Below are 19254 nucleotides of genomic sequence, written 5' to 3' on the forward strand. Positions count from 1 at the left end.
AGAGAAGGGAGAATAGGGAGGTCGAGAAGGGCCCAAGAGGCAGGGGGAGAACCAGGAGGGAAATGTGCTCCTGGGGCTGAGAAGGTGTGAGAAAGTCAACGGCCCCAACTCTGGCACAGGCCGGGGGGGGGGGGGGGGCTGTTCCTTAACACAAGCAAATTGTGACGAACCAACGAGCTGGTTGCCAACGAGCTGGTTGCGCTCCAGTCAGAAGGAAACTGCGAACACGCCTCTCTCATCTTTTAACTGTTTATTGTATAATATAAAACTACAAAAGTAAGACTGCTCATTTCCATGTACATTTAATCTGTCCAATTGTTTAGATTACAGCCCAAACCTACATGTGAATACAGCTATCTGGGTTCCGATGTAACGTCTGTAATATTGCATAGAAAAGGCACAGCTCTCAGGTCTGTGGGGGAAAGGTTACACCTCCTTTTTGACAAAAGCCTTCCTCAAAAACCATGCACCAAACATGTCACTATGTACATCTTTTCCAAAAGCTTGTTTGCTTGTATGGACTGCACTTCTCTTCCAAACTTGGTATCCCCAAAAGACATCCAAAATTTTTATTGGCTTTGTCTGCAATAGCATTTGATCCTGGCTAATTTTCAAGAACCATTTAGACTCACTCTTAAGAAGCACTGAGAACAATTGTACACAAGCAGGACGCACACACCTCGCTGCCTTCGGCAGTCACAGGAAGTTAACCATTTGCAGCCAGAACAAGTTAAATATGCTCTTTTCAATATTCTCAGAAAATGGAGAAAGGTCCAATTTGTAACAGCAAAGTTTTGAAACTAAGACAATTCATATAGCGGGTAACAATCGCTGCACAAAGTAGAGTCTTTTTTTTTTTTTTTTTTTTTACATCTGTCATTTAAGAAGGCTGCCCTGCAGTATTCATAATTCATTGTTTACCACAAAGGTGGTTAATAAATTTAAGCTTTAAAAACGATCTGTAAGATGATACTTTGGCTCTTTGGAGCTTATGTATTCAAGAAATTTTCCTTGATTGACCTCAGGGCAGTTGGGATATTCCACGGGGATATGGCAATAAAAGCTCAATTGATAAAGACACTCGAGGTGCAGTGGAGGCTCTGGCCAGTTCCCACCCTTTGGTGTGAACGAGGGTGTCGGTGTGATTGCCCCTGCTGTCAGGAAGAGAAAGTGTTACTAAAAAAAGTTTTAAAAATATCAACCCTTTGATGCTTGATTTTCTTAAAAATTTGGAGGTATTGAAACATTCCTCATCCATACCTTTTGCATATTTCAAATAGACCTAGATGAGAGAAGAGGAGAAAACTGAATGTGGGCTGAGCATACACGATGAGAAGACCCAGGGGTCTGGCTCGGACCCCCTCTGAATACAGATTGACATTCCTACAAGAGAATACATTCCTACCATACATTCTGCACATGTTACGATCCAGATGTTGTTAGAGCTCCACAGTAAAATAAATATATTTACATGGAAAAAAAAAAAAAGGAATAAATAACTTATGAAAAAAAATCACTTCAAATTCAAAGCTCTTATTATTCTGCTCTCATCTTGTCACTTCATTGCACATCACTGTCAATAATTTTCCTCTCCCAGCCCCACCCGGCACGTCTTTCCCGTAAAAGCACCTCCAACCGCCTGCCTGACTCTGAATGCCACGCGATGTCCTTTAGAAAGGGGGAAGGCGCTGCTGCCCCGTGGCATCTGGAAGCACATCCCACACTCAAGACGGGGACTTGGAGATCACAGCCAGGCCCGCGTGCTTCCCCGCTGGGACACCGCCTTGTGAAAATAAGACTAAGATAACTTGAACACCCGATGGTTTTGTTCTTTTAGAAACGGGCCACCGATTTCCCATGTCTTCCTCAGCAGACCTTCAATGTCAAGCCTTTGTGGCAAGGGTGTCCAGAGTTAAAAAGCATTTGCCCGCTGTTGTTGGGGGTTTTCTGTTTTGATTTTGAAGCCCAGCCTTACAAATATGAGAGAGTCAGAGAACCATGTTTGGGCAACACTTTGCTGTGCTTATTTGAACTGTTGCCCAACATATGGGATTTGTTTAAACACACGATTTGCTAATCCAACCAAAGTACAGTTGTTGTAAGTTACTGTAAATCAGTTTTTAACAATGGCAAATCAACCGCCTTCCCCTGTTATTGTTCAGAATAATCAACACTATTGTGTCTGTATACGTGTGTGTATGTGTGCGGCATGTGGCGAGCCCGCCGGGTCCTCCCGTTATCGAAAGCATGGCGTCTGGGCTGACTTGTTCTCCACAGGAAAAGGAAGCTCTTAAAATGGACAGGCACAGTGACACCGGAAGCATCTACAACAACCCTCACCTTAACTCTATGGTCCCCGGTCCTATCAAAGGAGATGACGCGTCTGCAGCAGTTAAGAGGTGTCCAGGTAGAGGTTGCTCGTAGGAGAACAAGTGCAATTTGATCTGTTTCTCACTGCTCTACTGAGTTGACAATTAGCCTTTAAAAACGCATTCAAGTGGGGGAAAAGTAAATTCGAATACAGAAAAGTTTAATCATATCATACAGAAATCGTTTGCTTAGACGAGCAGTTCCTTCATCACAAATGTGTTTGCTTTGCCATGTGCATTATAAAAATAAAACTATCTATGGCTTGTTTAAAGTGCCATTTTATAAAGCTGTCTTTTTTTAATTGGCCAGAAGGACTCAATTTTTATCCATGGCAAGAAGTGAGCAGAACTGGTGACTGAATATTGACAAATGACCAACAACAAAGACAACGACAATAACACAAATCCCATAATTTAAAAATTCTTAAATAAATATAAAAGTTATTCCTAAAGAAGCCATCTGCATTTCAACAATATAGGTTGTAACCAGCTAAAGTACCATTGGAAGAAAGAAAAAAACTGAAACGAAAAGGCCATCAACAATTTCGGCAACAAGCATGATACATTGCAAGTGTTTTAAAATTAAATGTACACCACTAGGAATAAAGAGCGACTTCTCAAGTGTTCCGGGTGGGGGCGGGGGAGGGGGGTGGCAGGGAGGCAAGGGGAAGGAGGAGAAACATGCATAGAAAGTCCTGTCTGTGTTATTTGGGTAAAACAGCCTTGTAAAAGTGTAGTTAAAGCAGTTGATCCAAGGAAGCAACCAGATTGGAAGCTGTGACATAATGGTACCAACTCCAGGTTCTAGAGCCACGGCTGTTACAAGACAGCATCCCCAGGCTGGGCAGAGGTGAGCGGAGCTCGCTGTGGTGATCATGAAGATGACATTTTCAGCACTTAGCAACAGAGGGAACAAAAGCTCTAGGGAAGGGAAGCTGGAAAAGACAACTGAGCAACACGGTGGATGCCTTCTGGGGGTAGTTTCTTCCTTACGAGCCCTAAGCATCTGCAATAGGGTTTCGTTCCACAAAGAGGTTGGTTAATTTTCAGAAAATTTTGTTCTCATGTAAAATTTCCGGTCATCGTAAAAATTACGCCAAAAGGGAAAGAGTTGGGGTTTTGTTTAAAAAAATAAAAACAATTAAAAGCACAAACTTGGCATAAATACAGTGAGTATTCGGTAGGCTTCCCCTCAAGAGAGGGAGCTAAAGAGAACCATCACTTCAACCCCCCAGCTCCGTGGCCATCTCCCGCCAACTGCTTAATGCAAGTTTGATGAGCAGACGCGGCTCTGGCTTTGGAAGTCACAGTGCTGGCGGGTGTTCATGCCAGGGGGTTGGTGCCTGTGAAATTTGGGTGTTATATTGCCTGGCCCTTTCTGAAAGCAGAGAGTGTATGTGTGTGTGTGTGTGTGTGTGTGTATGTGTGTGTGTTTGCATTTGGGGACATCAACTGCGGATTAATTTGACCCAATTTTCTCTTTGCACCAAACACATATAAAACATTACAACTCTATAAAAGTACAAGTGCAACTTGTACATCTGAAGTTTGCAGGAACTATGTGAGCAAATCCTATCAAAATAGCTATCTCATGTATAAACAGCATTTGTTTTTAGAAAAACAATATCATAAACTGCAGAATCTGTACAAAAATATAAAATAAATTTGGGCAGCAGTTTCTAAACAGCCATGTAAATGCAACACTTAGGAGGAGTAGTTAATGCCTCTAAAAAGGCTGAATTGCCAAGTCAACCTATACAGGGCGAAAATGCCAGAAAAGGTACTGAGATTATCTAAATAATATATATATATATATTTTCTCTTTTTACCTCTTGCAATAAAACTTATAGAAAAAATAGACAAATATGCACATGCAATTTACAGCTTTTCCAACTTATTCCTTGTGCTTCACTTGAACTGTTTATTTCTGTCATTCAGCATAGCCACATTGTCTTCAAAAGCATTCTTTCCTATTCCAGGGCAGTAGGTCTCCGAGGACCACTCCAAAAAAAAAAAAAAAAAGCATATTAAAAGTGGTCAGACGTGGATGAAGGCACTCCAACTCTGCTCAAAGCAAAAACTAGTGTGATCCTTTTGTAAAACGATCTTTTCCTCTGAAAAAGGCAAGCAAGGGTGCATGCACAGTGCGGAGAGCTGTGGGGTGCAGGGACACTCGCAGGGTCTGGGCGGCGCGGGCGCCGGGCCGGGGCTCTTAGGACCCGACCAGCACCTCCATGATGTGGTCCAGCTCCGTGAGGTCCATTTTGAAAGGCTGACTCGGGGCGACCGGCTGACTGCTGTAAGGGGCCAGAGTCTTGAGGAGGTCGTCGGCCGACACCGGGGCCATCTTCGAGGCCGGCCCCGAGGCAGACGTGCAGGGGTCGAAGTCGTACATGGACGTGTCGATGTCGGCAAACAGGATGTCGTCCAGGGTCAAGTCTGTCAGAAACCCCGTGGACGTCGTGATTTCAAAGTTCCCGGGCAGAGAGTCCATCAGCTTCGGGTCTTCGGCTTTCGGGCCGCCCGGCGCGCCGGAGCCCCCTCGGGAGCTGTCGGGCGCTGCGGCTGCGGCCCCGGGGGAGGTAGACGTGGGACAGAGCTCCTCGATCTCGTCCAGGGCGGAGGAGAAGCTGTCCTTCTCCGGCGGGGGCGCTGGGGCCGACAGTCTGGCGGCAGCCGCGGGCGGCGCGGCCGGGGAAGTGCAAAACGTGTCGTCGGCGTCGTCCTCGAGCAGCGAGGCGGGCGTGAGGCAGGCGTCCAGCGTTGTAGAGCTCCCGAGGTCGCAGGCGTGCGCGGGCGGGGGCGCGGGGGCGCTGAGGGCGGGCGGCGCCGCCTCCCGGTAGCTGTCGCTCAGCGAGTCGGGCGGGGGAGAGGCGGCGGTGGCGGCGGCGGCAGCGGCGGCGGCGGAGGCGAACACCGGCCTCAGGCTGCCTTCCTGTTTGAGCTCCTCCTGGATCCGCCGCAACATGTTGTTGATCAGAACGGTCTTTTGCAAGCTGGGCTCTGTGAGGGGCCTGTGGTTATAGAGTTTCATAAGGGAAATGTTGAAGATAGTCTGGCGCTGTAAGGTGTAAGACACCTTGGATGGCCCATCGGAGGGAGACAGGATTTTGCCTTCCAGCCCATCTTCATGCTCGTCAAACTTCCGTTTTTCTCCTTTACCCAACATATATCTGCGAAGGAGAAAGGAAGGAAATGGAATCAATGACACGAAAACTAACTTCGACCCTGAAAAAGACGCTGTTTTCGGAGGTCGGGCCTGGGACTCCGGTTCCTTGCCCAAGGTTACGTAGAAGAGTCGGATTAACTGGGGAGAAGATCTTTCGGAATACGAGAGTATTGGGAAATCTACCTTTGTATGCTGGTGGAGCAATTTTTATCACTAGGTAGTCTGGTGAATGTATTTCTTGAGAAATGTGTACGACACAGACAAGTTAAACGTTACCATGGAAACCATGATTTTGACTTTCTCCACTCGTGCGCTTGCGTTCGCTTGCCTAACATTACCATGCTGTTTCAATTTCCCTCCCCTAAACAGATTTATTTTTAAAGCCCAAGAAAACACTTACAATGCTAGGACCTAACAGATAAAGGTGTCACAGATTACATCTCGAATACATCTTGAACGATTAAAAGAACCAAGCTGGAGAAGGGGGGCGGGGGGGGGGGGGGATGTACAATTTTGGTAGAACCTTGCGTGCTTTCAAAATGCCTTTTCCTTCCTCATTATGCATAGAGACTCTCTGCCTGTTTGGTGACATGTGGTGAAGCACTTGGCCTGTGTTAAATGACCACAGCGATGGAGCCGCCACTGCTTTTCAGCCTAGAATAAAGTGGAGGAATGCGGTTTTCCCAGTCCAAGTTCCTTGGCTCACTTTGATTGCATACAGTTACGTCTGAATGCAACTGGGACGAGTTTAAAAGTACTTTGTTCTGATTATAAGCATTGCTGTTTGAGGACGTGAGACACTTCATAACAAAATACCTACTGTGATTCCAGAGATACATACGTATTTCAAAAAACCCCAAGCACCTGACATCTCAGACCTTGAGCATCTGGGAATGGCTTGGCTCTGAACTGCTGCCCCGCCTCACCTGACGCTCACAGCCTAGGCCGGCTCCTCGCCTGCTCCCGCCTTAGTGAAGACCCCCCTCAGCTAGCTGCGTCTTCTGGAGAGGGGTCCTTCTTTTCGGAACTTCTGCCATCTAAATAGAACGATTCCAAGTCCCCTGGCCTTTGCCTCACAGACCTCACTTTCGAACCATTTAATCAAGAAAGTTGTTCTCATGCCATCCAGACCAGAGAAGACATGGTTCCAACCAAGCCAGGCTGGTGCTTGCCCGCCCACCCTCTCTGCAGCACCTACCCACAGGCGAGTGTTAATCCTCTCGTCCATGCCACTCACTCTTTGATACCTTCACATACAAGTACTTTGTACTTCGCCAATTTTTTCTTCTAAAAGTGACCTGCCTTTTACTGGATTGCTTCAGTAAAAGGCAGGATTTTGACGGAGCCTCATTCAGTCCTTTAGATTTACTCGTTCTGCATCTATGCTGTCTTGGGCACTCTGCCCAAGAGTCCCATCTGGGAGTCCCACAGATGAATAAAGCCTGGTCTTCAAGGGGCTGAGTATCATCTCCTACACCTCATTATCATTTTGAATTGAGTCTCATCCTAAGGGAATAAGGCTAACCATAACAAAACTGCACAGATCTTCCTTGCAACACTTTGTTAAGGAAGGCCACGCTGCCCACCCCCCCCCCACCCAAGATGGACAAACAACATGCAGGGGGTCACAGAGCCTGGTACGCAAGTTCCACTGGGAGTGACTGCCTTCACATGCCTCGGTCTCTGGGAGAGAAAGATGGCCACGACCCGTCAATGTCAGAATCAGCCTGAGAACTTGTTAATGTTCATAAAGAATATACAGTTACTTATATGAAACGCCTTCCTTCATAAACATGAAGAAAATGGATGTCAATCACAAGGACCAAAGACCAGCCCACAATGTTCTCTGAGGGAAGGCAGATGTGACTTCTGTATCTAATACTCCCCATGACAAAAACCTTTCCTACTGTTCAGTACTAAAAAGTCTCATTTGTATATATACTTTGCATAGAACATTTCCTATCTAAAGTACCTGTGCTACTTAAATGTGAGTGTGCATCAGAGAGGTGATTTCACTTCACATTACAGGACACTTTCCCCTTTAGGCCTTAGAAGTGTTACTGGATGGCTGTGTTTTGCGACAGTTACACTATTGTATCTCCTTAAAATTTAAGCATTTAAATATTCATTTCTAGAAAAATTCCATTTTTGCCAAAGAGCTCACTGAGTGCATTTAATTCTCATATAAAGCTGTTAGATGGTCTATGTTGTAGGTTATAATGTAATCTCACCCAATACATGTGAATCTGTGTGAGAATACACAAATTCATACAAATACACTCTAAATGTGTGTTTCCCAAAGTGTGGTCTGTAGAAGGTGCCGGTCTGTGAACTGTTACTGGCCCACGATGAGTTAAACAGAGATACTGTATTATTTAGAAACGTTTACAGCAAATTTACAGAGTAATTCTATGTCTGTAAATCTAATTTCTAAAATGAGGCTTCTCCTTTGTTTTTGTGTGTATATATATATATATATATATTTTTTTTTTTTTTTTTTTTTGAGAGAGAAAGAGAAGGAGAGCGAGCTTGAGTGGGGGAGAGCAGCAGAAGGGCAGAAAGAGAGAGGGAAAGAGAGAATCTTAAGCAGACTCTACATGCAGCACAGAGCCCGTTGCTAGGTTTGATCTCACAATCATGAGATGATGACCTGAGCTGAAATCAAGAGTCAGACACTTAACTGAGTGAGCCGCCCAGGCTCAGTACTTTTATTCCATTTCTCTAGTAAGTATTTTTATGTTTTACTAGAGTAAAGGAAAGAACAAGCAAGATGGTCCTTCATCACAAAAAGTTTGAGAAGCACTGTCCCAAAAATGTAAACCAAATAAATAACTAGAAAAAAAATTAGTAACCTCACTGCCACTTGGAATTTTCTGGGGGAGAGGTAACAGGTAAGACATCCTTTTCTTAGTCATCATTATAGGACTGTCTTTTTAAAGAGTTGTTGCCAGGTTAACAATAGGACTTTTTCAATAACTTTCTCAATAAGGATTATTTCTCTAGAAATAAACACTGGATCTGTGAAACTCAAATGTTTACCAAGCATGCAGCACCACAGGCATTTAGAGGAATTCCCACAGCTGAAGGAGATCGGTGGAGATGTTTTCAAAGAGATTTCAATGTGAGAAGCACTTAATTTCCAATTAGAATGAGCCAGCTGGTCATAGCTGTGTGATAATCCTAATGCTTCAGGGGCAGCCTGGTAAGACGTTGTAATGCTGGAAGGGGAAGGAGGAGGACCCTTGTAAGCAAAATTTGTGGGCAGGATAGACAAATGGAAGCTTGGATGCTTTTCAGATGTGTAAGTAACCCATGATACAGTATGTCTCAAAGCAGGTTTGCCTTCATTTCTCTATAGCATTTTATGAGGCAAAACTGGCTGCACACACCCAAGTGAGATTGCAAAACACACACAATCCCCGTCTGTAATCCTGATTCTATCTAAATCTTGCTAGAAAGGATAAAATGCAACATAATAGAATGGAGTCCGCATCTTCACTTAGAAACTTTAACTCTTAAAACCATGTTTTTAATTTTATTTTTAAGAGCTAAAGTTTCTGCAGAGTTTGCTTAACACATTGTTTGAGTCAAGTCCTCCCACTGACCACGTTCAGAAGAGGCCTCCAACTCCTACAGGAGGGAGGTTTTGAGAACTCCCACTCTCAGTGCGGTGTTAACGACCACCTCCGGGAGCAGGGCACAGTTCAAAGAAGGAAAGACAAGCCACTCAAGAACCTGAGGGCAAAAAGCCAAATGGTGTCTCTGGGCCTGGGGCTCAGGCTGGCCAAAGCCAGGGTCAGCAGCTCCTGAGAAGCCTCGCTCCCCAGGCTCGCTAAGAAAACAACAATAGCTCTTTAAGCACGCTATTGGCGAAGCACGTGACCTTTTAAAAGGCCTCACTGGGCTGCAGCTTGAAGACCAAGCAGTAGCTGGGGCTCATTAAGGGCTTCAAGGTAACACTTGAGAAGGGGGTGTTCTGCTGTTCCTGCCTGAAAGGCCCTGGCTGTGGAACAGGGACACCTACACCGGGACAGAAAGGAGGGGCTTGTGACAAGTGTGGCTTCTAGGTCATCCAGAGACCTGACACCCCTCTTTGTCTCCTCCCTTGGCTTGTGAAGACTTAAGCCCAACACACATGTCTTTTACCCAGTTTTGCAGTCAAAGATCCAAAAAGGGACCCTGAACTTCAGGGCTGGTTAGAGACCCCCGGATGCAGGAGGGACGTGGTTGTTTCCTCCCTTTTCTGCCCCTCCAAGGAGCCTAAAGCCAACCATACCCACTCTTCTCTTGCATATTTGGTGGTTTCTGATACAAGGTTCCCGATAAAACACCCCCTTCCCAATAAACTGGCTAGAAACAAACTCCTAGCATCCTCATTTTTCTTAACATAAACTTTAGCAAGTGTTAACTACAGCAAATTAAGTTTTAAAAATAAAGAACAAAACTCATGGGTAGCAATATAAATGAAAACCTCTCTTCCAGAGTTTTCCAAGAAATTTAATACTGAATACAACTCTATGGACCCACCTTGGCTCTCAGTGGCACGGCTTTCATTAGAAGGGACCCTGCCCTCAAAAGCTACAATCTGCTTGGGCAGATGATCAAAAGTAACACGGGGTCACTAGGACATTCCATAGGACCAGAAACACAGGGGCTGATATTATTACCTGACTACCTGGGGGTGTGCAATTTCAGATTCTGAGGGACTCCCATAGCAACGCATCAGAGAGGTTATTATAGGCTGGAGTGATTAGGGAAGACTTCTGGAGACAGGGTTTGAGATTTGTATTAAGATGGGATGGTCTCTTAATGCCTATTTCCTACTCCAGACGATAAGCCCCATGAGGGCATAGACGGTGTTTCATTCACCTCTGTATCCCCAGGACAGGGCAGTCCTCGCCACACACAAGATGCCCCACAAACAGTTGCTTACTGAATGAATAGTAAATGCAAAGAATGAGAAAAGACTGCGGGACAGCCAGGGAACTGTAAGACGGTGATGTGTGTGTCTTTGTCCCTGAGAGGGAGGATCTGAGAAAGAGGAGAATTGAACAGACCTCAGAGGTGAGAGCTGTACAGGGCGGGATGTGGGTCAGGAAACTCGGTGGGACTGAGACACATGGGGTGGGCAGGGAAGGCTTAGCTCAGAAAGCCATCTAGTGAATGCCCGTCACACTTCTCCAACTTGGGCGAGTATCCCACTCACCTGGAGGGCTTGTTAACACAGAACGCTGATCCCCCTAACCCCCAGGATTCTCATTCAGCAGGTCTAGTGTGGAGCCGGGGAATCTGCATTTCCAGGTTTCCAGGTTATGCTGGTCTGGGGACCCTAACTTCCTCTTTTCTGCATCCAGCCATTTCATGTGTAAGCCTGTGGATATTTTTATCCAATTTTACTCCCAATAGGGAGTCTAAAGGTCTTCCCTATTTGTGTCTAAGCAAGTAAGGAAAAAAGGAAATGAACAGCGTTTTTGCGATGGCAACTGACAACTGACATTAAAAAAAAAAAGACTATATGCAGAATTAAGGTGCCTTCGATTCAATTTTAATGGTAAAGCCCAGCTTCTCAGACTGATATATCACATCCCACTGGCTAGCAGGACCCAGATTCTTCTTGCCTGATCTTAGAGTGCATGGCAGTGAGGCCTTAAGCCCAGCGTCCAAAGAAGGAACTGAAATAGTACCTATGTGTTAAAAGCCTAACATTTCATAGCTTTTATATTTTTAAGGCGTTAAGGAAACAAAATGTAAACTTAAAAAACAATCAGAAAGTTCTCTTTACTCAATGTTTTTCAACTTTTTAAAAGCGATGTCTTAAAATGAACAAAAACCCCACTCTCCTTTAATGCTATTTGAACTGTCAAAAAGAAATGTTCTATTTAAATTAAGAATATTAAGTCTACTTTTGCAAACTACCACTTCTGTCGTCCCCCCCCCCCCGGCGCCCCCCCCCCCCCACCTCCCGCTTTAACCTGCAGGGTCTCCAGAGCCCTCTATGGCCTCCCGCAGACAGGCCCACAGAGGGCAGTGATGCCCCTGTGGGTAGCATCCCTGCTGGGGCCCCTGGGGGCCTGAATGGGAAGCCTCCTCATCCCACCATGGGGGCTGCCTTTCTGACTAGTACTGGTGAAAAAAAGATGAAAATCATTACTTAAAAATACCTCCACGCCCAACTAGGTCATACACTGTGTCCATTTTTAAGAGCCTGTTCTGATTTCCTTTTGTACTAGTAAATAAAAACTAGAAGTCCAGTGTTATCCCATTCAGGAGCGTAGCAGGCCTCACCATTAAGTGACACATTGTTTTAAAAGGCAAGTAACAAGGCAGAACTAAGCTGTGGTATCTGCGGTCAGAAAAGGGTAGTTCCTCAGTGGGTCATGGCTTCTGGGGAGTCTGGTCACTGGCCTGCACACTTAGGATCATGCATGTTTCTGTATGCATGCTAGACTTTACTAAAAATATATTTAAATTTATCTTTTATTTTTTCAATGTTTATTTTTGAGACAGAGAGAGAGAGAGAGAGAGCGTGCGCGAACGAGCAGGGGAGGGGCAGAGAGAGAGGGAGACACAGAATCCAAAGCAGCCTCCAGGCTCTGAGCTATCAGCACGGAGCCTGATGCGGGGCTCGAACTCACGGACTGTGAGATCATGACCTGAGCGGAAGTCGGATGCTTAACTGTGCCATCCAGGCGCCCCATAATAAAAATACTTTTAAAAAATGCTCGTTAGTAGCTCTCAAGGAAAAGGCTCCCAATTCAAAGGGGAGCTTTAGGAAGCCATCTCCCTAATCTCTGCGACTACATCTTCCTATGTGACTGCTGGTCGCTGAAGGGTACAGAAGTACCAGTGCTGACACTAAAACTCCTAAAAGTGAAAAAACATTTACAGTGATGCCAACAATTCAGAGTAATGGTTTGTCCTCATGGATCAACCTCCCTTGAAGAGGAAAAAAAAAAAAAAAGCTAAGAGAAGATGTGTGACAAGTGTCTTCAAAGAGCATAGCAGGGGTGATTTCCTCATAGGACATCCTGTGCCACCAAAACCCACAGCCCTTTAAGTGGAAACACACACATTCTTCCAGTTTCTTATGGGGGTAGCAGCAAGGGCCCCTGGCAAAATTACTGTGTGTGTGTGAGACTTCCAAGACCCAGAGAGGGGCCGGCCGGAGAAATGGTTCTCAGACAGCCTCTGCAACACGGGATGGTCTCACTTCCCTTCTCGAGTCTACTTGCCTTAAGGTGCATTCTGGATCCTGTTTTTGAGGCGGTCCAAACGGAGAGCCTCTGGTCCTAAGAAAGGACTCCTCCCACCAGCCCCAGGGCAGAACTCTGAGAAATGGTGCTTCCACTGTCAAGAATGTCACACAGCAACTCCCAGGCAGGAAGGAAAAGCCTGATCCAACTTCAGTGGGGGGAAGCCACATTTGCTTAGACAACTTGCTACACTGTTAAAATATTACACCTTAAAAAACACACGGGACTCAGAAATCTGATAACGTCGGCGCTTTTAACACCCTCCCTGGCGCAAGTTAACAACAAAACACACCCGGAGAACACAAAGGCCACCCTGAAATGGACATAGTAGGTGGCGGTGCTGGCGAAACAGCTCACAGAAACAGGCCCAGTCCTCCAAGGGCTCCCTACCCGCAGCTGTGCCACGCCACACGCTCCTCCTCGCAGTGACCACGGATCCCCTAGCGTGGGGGTGGGGGTGGGGGTGGGGGTGGGGGGGAGATCCGCTGAGCCTCCAGGAGGGTGCAGAAAGTGGGGGGTGGAAACCGCCCTCCCCAAGGCCGCCTTTCAGACCCCAAAGTGACTGCCTCTGGCCTCGGGGAATGGCGGAAACACAGGGGCAAAATTCCAACGGGGAGAAAACCTCCCTGCTTATTTACAGGCAGGGTAAAGACTCCCCGAAGACAGGGGAGAGTGTTACTAACACAAGCCCTAAAGCTGCCTGCACCGGGAAAGCTTTTTTCGCAACAAAACAAAACAAAAAAAACAACCGAAGCTCATCCAGGACGAGGTCCCCGCAGTAACATCCATGCTAATTGGTAAGTAAGACAAAGCCTTCCCTAACAAATCAGCAATGTAATTATGAAGCCAGTCACTGGAGGAAGCCAGTTCGGCGCGCTCGGGCGCTATTCTGAAGCTGTAACCCGACACCACTGTTTGCGGCGGCACCGCCTCCCGGCTCGGCCCGCTGCGCAGGGGGCTCCGGGCCGCAGGGCTCTGCACCGGCTGTTTGCTAGGCGTCAGACACTGCATTTCCACGGAGACCCGGGGAACAGTCCTCTCTGCTTTCTTGACACAGCCTTAAAGCCTGGAGACAAAACCGAAATTCGGCCAGGAAGTCAACCCCTAACTAAAGTAACAAAACAAAACAAACCCAAAAAACTTGGACTGTTTGGGAATGTCTTCTAATGTCCACATTTAAGAAACTCGAGCCGCCTCTCTCCTGATTTTTGCATACTTCTATTAAATTGAAGACTGTTTCAGACACTGTCGGTTTGTCAAATATAATCTTTTCTCTCGGAAAAAGAAAAGGCAAAATTTAAATGTTGACAACTAACTGCAGTTAGTAAGCAAAACAGACTCAAATTCTGGGAGAGAACATTTCAAGTAAATATTTCTTTGGAATATAGTATGGCCTTGTTAATAAACATCTGGAAAGAAAAATAGGCTTTTTCGAATGTTACTGTTAAGTAGTATAAAATGTTTCTAATATCCTGTCTTATTGGTTCCTCCACCAGCTGGGAATTTTAGGTTTTAAAGCTAAATCTTATGAAGCTAGGGACATCAGTCACCTTCTTCCAAAGACAGTGGAAATGCTAGCAGTTATTTTATTTTACCGAAGGATTCTGGCCAAAAGCACCCCACCCTTGAAGTAAAAGATTGAGCAGAAATATACAGTTTCTGAACTTAAGTTTAACAACAACATACTCAATATTTGCTTCAAAATCCTCGAGAGAAAACCCGGACCCGGAGCTGAAACAAAATTGACAAAATGTTGACAACTATTGAAACTGGGTAATATGTACAAGGGGATGCATGACACTCTTACTTTTGAGTGTTTGGAATTTTCCGTAATAAAAAGTTAAACACACACACACACACAACATGTCAATACGTATGTTTGAAATTCTACAAACTAAAAAAAATCAAATAAGCACAATAAATTATTTACACCCTCAGCGAGAACTATTCTATTAACTTGAGAGGTTAGTTTACACAGAAGGCGGCTATTAATGCTCCGTGTAAACTAAGTACGCCAGCCCACAGGTCAACTCCTTTCAAACTCTGAAAGACAGCACATCACATTCAGCCACAAGGGGGTGCAGGAGAGCAACAAGGCACGCCTGAATTCTGATTATTCACTGCAATTCTACCTATAGACTTCTCAAAGTATACACATTTCAGAGATTGTTCCCAAATTGCAGTCTACACAGGACACTGCTAAGCGAGCCAAGAGGCTTGCCAAGGCCAAACTAAATTACATTATTCTATGGTTCAGACTGAATAATAAACTATATGTAGAAAAAGGCTGTTGCCTGTGTATGTGACACTGATGTTTCAAAAACCATGGTTAAAATCCCTGGAGGATTTCTGAAGTGAGAACACACACAACAACAACAAACATACAAACCCAAGTATAAGATGAGAACTTGGAGAAGCCAACAGTTCAAATTTTCCAGTGGAGGTCCTAACCACAGTGGACTCCCAACCACACAAGTTAGTCTCAATGGTAGCATTAAGAATTTTACTAGTATTGAAAAGCCTTCAATAATCTTATTGCTTCTTAAGAACTGGAAATTACTTCCACACTGAACAGATATGGCTTCGGGCAGTTATTTGGGAAAACTTCAAAAAGAATATTGGGGAGGAGTCATTTAACTATAAAATGTAACAAAGTTAACCTTAGAGAGATAATGAAACCAGTTACTGTGTAACTATTTGATGAACTATTTTTCTACTCAATTACAAGTTGATGTTCTATGATGATGTATGTTCCATAATAATGTTCGAAAGAAATTAACTACTATCACCAAACTTTCCATTTGAAACTTTGTAAATACAAACATTATTATTTTTTATAATGATTTATTATAATCATTTAAATTCTGATGGTAGTAATTCATGCTTATTTGGTGTCAGGATCATCTTTAGCATGCTGAATCTAAAGATTCATAATCAATTAAGGAAAAAAAATTGTTAGATTTGAATTTCTTTCCTTCTCTTAAGATAATGTGCCTGTAAAGTCTAGCCAGCCTTGCCCCACCCCCATTCCCGTACATAATGAAAATATTTTTTTCTCCTGTATTTATAATTGCTTGGATGGGATTCTGGTTTCAATCCTCCTATAGCGCCTTTTCCCCAAAGATACCTTGTTTTTCCCCCCTCACACTAGAGACCTTTAATAAACAATGTCAGGGGGAATAAAAGATTTGGGTAGAAACCAATGCCTTGCCAAAAGTAAGTGACAGGTTTGCTTTTTGTTTTTTTGTCCTTTTTTTTTTGTTTGTTTGTTTGTTTTTTTAAAGAGGGCCATCAGATATATAAAACAGTCACACTGAAACAGGCAAATGTACTTTGTTCAAATAAATCTGTGCAAAATAAAATTGCATCTTTAGTTAAAACAAAAGGTTGCCTTCCACGTTTTGTTAGCCAACTAGTTACCACTGGATGAAATGAATAAAAACTAAGTATGCTACATCAGGAAGTGTTTCTTAAACATTATGGGGCGTTTTTAATCTTCTTTGCTTTCAAATTCAGAATACTTTACTGTATACTATACTGTATTCTGTATTACTGTGAAAGATCACTTTAAAGAAGACAGATTATAACATATTATTCACAAATATCGAACATATTTCATCTTTTAACTTCCACATGCAGTCTAGTTAATTTTTTTTTTTTTTTAATTTACTTACTGAGTCAAACTAAACATTGTACTGTATGGTCCAAATCTGGATTCCTTCAAAAAAATCTCTACAACATGACATAAGAAGATAAAAACTGAAGGTATAGGATAATAGAAATAGACTTAAGAGACATGTAAAAGGGAGGGAACTATTTTGCTGTGTAAATCACAGTCCCATATAAGCCACATCCATACTCAGAATGTTTTAGTTACTCCTAAGAATTGGGCAGGCTAGTGATAAGGTCTTACAAAGACAATTTAAACTTTATATAATATACTTGAGAAATTCACAAAGTAGAGAAAGAAAATGAGGACACCAACTAGACTCAAGAGCTGTGAATGATACTTTATAAATATGTCAGCCATTCATTTTTACAAATAATACTTTGGGGCCACTTTGAGATGAAATGTGTTTCTTTCTGAAGACTTCTACCTATTGATAATTAATGACCCATGGAACACAAAGTCACTTAGTCAAAGACAATAAAAATAATCAAAGTACCACACTGAATATGATAAATATTTATTTTCTAAGGAACTGACCTCTTAACACTTCAATGGTCTCCAATGATCCCTAAGGAGAGCGGGCCTCCCGTCTACCACACTTGCGATCCCTGACATTCCAGTCCTCCTGCCTATCTTCAGGGGTTTCAGAAGCGAGAAGGCAGGTGCCACTTGAGGAATCCACATTTTGAATTTAGAAACCAGCTACCATCAGGCAGCTAACAATCATCATCAGGTCAAATCTACTTTATTTTACGTTCCTGGATTCGGTAAAAAATGCTTTGAAGAAAGCAGCCTGTTTTAAAAACTATTCAGAAAGGACCACCACCAGGTTCAAGACAAGCAGAAAGGCAGCACAAAAATTTCTTGTTCAGCTGCAGACCACAAAACTCAAATTCCTCTGCTGGATGGCTTCTCCAACTGCGGGGAAGACACGGAAGTACACACGCACATGGAGATTCCCTCCTCAAAGGAGGAGAGAAATCTGAAAAGCAAGTCTGTATCAGGTATTATAAAAATGGGATAACCACTCAGGGAGGCTCGGTTTAAAACAGGTGCCGCCTCATTATCTCCTTAGCGTGGCTAGAATTTTATGCAAACCTGTTCTGGTGTAGAGATGACCTTGGGACTTTCAGATTCCCTGAGGTGAACTCAGGCAGCACTTCTGAACACCAGGGTGGGGTACTCCAGCAGCCCTGCTCGAAGCCCCAGGAGCCCCGGCGTGGCAGGGAGTGATAAGCAGCCGGCCAGGAGAGGAGAGCAAGGAGCTAAAGGTTGATGTGCAGCAAGTGGCGTATCCATCCGAACGTAATTTGAATGTAATCGTCTAACCACGGCATATCCAAGCGGTTCTTTTCACTTTCTGTTCAGCAGATTCACACAGCCCACTGTAAACATGTGTGTGTGTGTGTGTGTGTGTGTGTGTGTGTGTGTGTGTGTGTGTGTATACATAAAATGCCCTTAAGAGCCAGAATCCCTTCCCCTTCACTATTCTACGTGAAACCCCCTAGAAGCACAAAAACGCTTGGTTCAGCATCGTCTCCTCAGTTAACCGCCTATGAAGATTGTTAAAGCAGAAACCTTGGAACGACTTAATAACTCTGCAAAGTTACAGGGTTTTTGCAGACAGACAAAAAGATAGTAATTCAGACACGAATTCGTTTTAAGAACATAGGTTTGCTGCTACCTGGAGTCACTAGAGAAACAAAGCTGCCTTTGGGCACCTAAAACTAGTTAGACCTGCTGTAGCAGTTGCACAGTGGCTCCAGACCTGCCCTCCACTCTCCTCCCTCCAGCCCCCACCCCACGCATCCGCATAGCTCACTCCACTCCGGGCGGTGCCGGGCCAGGCACACTCACCCCTCGTCCTGCCGTCCCTGCTCATGGCCAGGGCCAGCGCTCCACACACAGCGTGCAAGTGTAAGGAGGGGCCACACAGGCCAGCAGGAGCTGACTCCGGTCTGAGCTGAGAGCAGCCCTGGGCATGGAATACAGCTTACGTGGTCCCGGGTTTCTAAAATAGATAAATCAAATTGTGGTTGTTTGTGTCAGTGAATCCTGGCAGGTATTTCTAATTAAGTTCAGATGAGGGACAGAAGACCTTGAGAGGAGACAAATGAGGCTTTCCAGCTTTTGGAGCCATCAGACCACAAAGGGAGCAGAATTTCCAAAAGGGAGTTTGCATTGTCTATATGAAGTGCTTAGTTTAAATGATAAGTATTTGTTTTGTTCTATTAAAAGTCATACGTTTTCAAAGATACTGTGAGGTTTTTATTTTGAAATTTTTATTTGTATTTCGATGAAAATTTTTAGACAGCCAAGCATGTTTTGTCTCATGATCTTTCAGAAAAAAGAAAAAAAAGAAAAAAGAAAAAAAAAAAAAAACAACCCACAAGGCATCTATTTATTACCCAGAATAGGAATGTCGTCTTATTGGCCTGACATATGCCATTCACAGATTCATACAAAGAATGAACTGCCACACAGCTCATGGAGAAAGACACTGCTCCACACAATGAGTGATGGGCGCTCCAGGGGACAGTTCTGTTCACAGGGTTTCCCAGCATCTGCACAGAGGGCAGAAGTTTGCTTTTCATACCAATGGCACTGGCCATTGGAGACAATAATTGTTTTAAAAGACACGCCAGCTTTGGTTAGTAGCTGTTTCCTTCAAGAATATTAAAACTAAGTTGAAAACCCACATACTTTTTAAGCAGGAGTCCCAGCTTACGGGTTTCTATCATTTGTTGAAGTAATACATAGAAGCAGCAGGTGGAAAATTATGATTTATGCATA

The 19254-nt window shown here is 44.2% G+C and overlaps 1 protein-coding gene across 8 annotated transcripts in view; it reads right to left on the reverse strand.

Moving 5' to 3' along the window:
* Nucleotides 1-235: 235 nt before the first annotated feature.
* SERTAD2 (SERTA domain containing 2) overlaps nt 236-19254 on the reverse strand; it is a 116039-nt gene continuing 97020 nt past the window's right edge. For 7 of the 8 annotated variants that reach the window (XM_053890740.1, XM_053890739.1, XM_053890737.1 and 4 more), the window contains one exon: nt 236-5542. In XM_053890740.1, the coding sequence (XP_053746715.1) occupies nt 4582-5538 (957 nt within the window). In that variant the 5' untranslated portion in view covers nt 5539-5542 and the 3' untranslated portion in view covers nt 236-4581. Of the gene's footprint in view, nt 5543-18318; nt 18467-19254 lie in introns of those variants that run through there. The other variant, XM_053890741.1, reaches the window with a different exon arrangement.

The sequence above is a fragment of the Panthera pardus genome, unplaced genomic scaffold (assembly GCF_024362965.1).
Source record: "Panthera pardus isolate Hobbes unplaced genomic scaffold, ASM2436296v1 HiC_scaffold_25, whole genome shotgun sequence".
Lineage (NCBI taxonomy): Eukaryota > Metazoa > Chordata > Mammalia > Carnivora > Felidae > Panthera > Panthera pardus.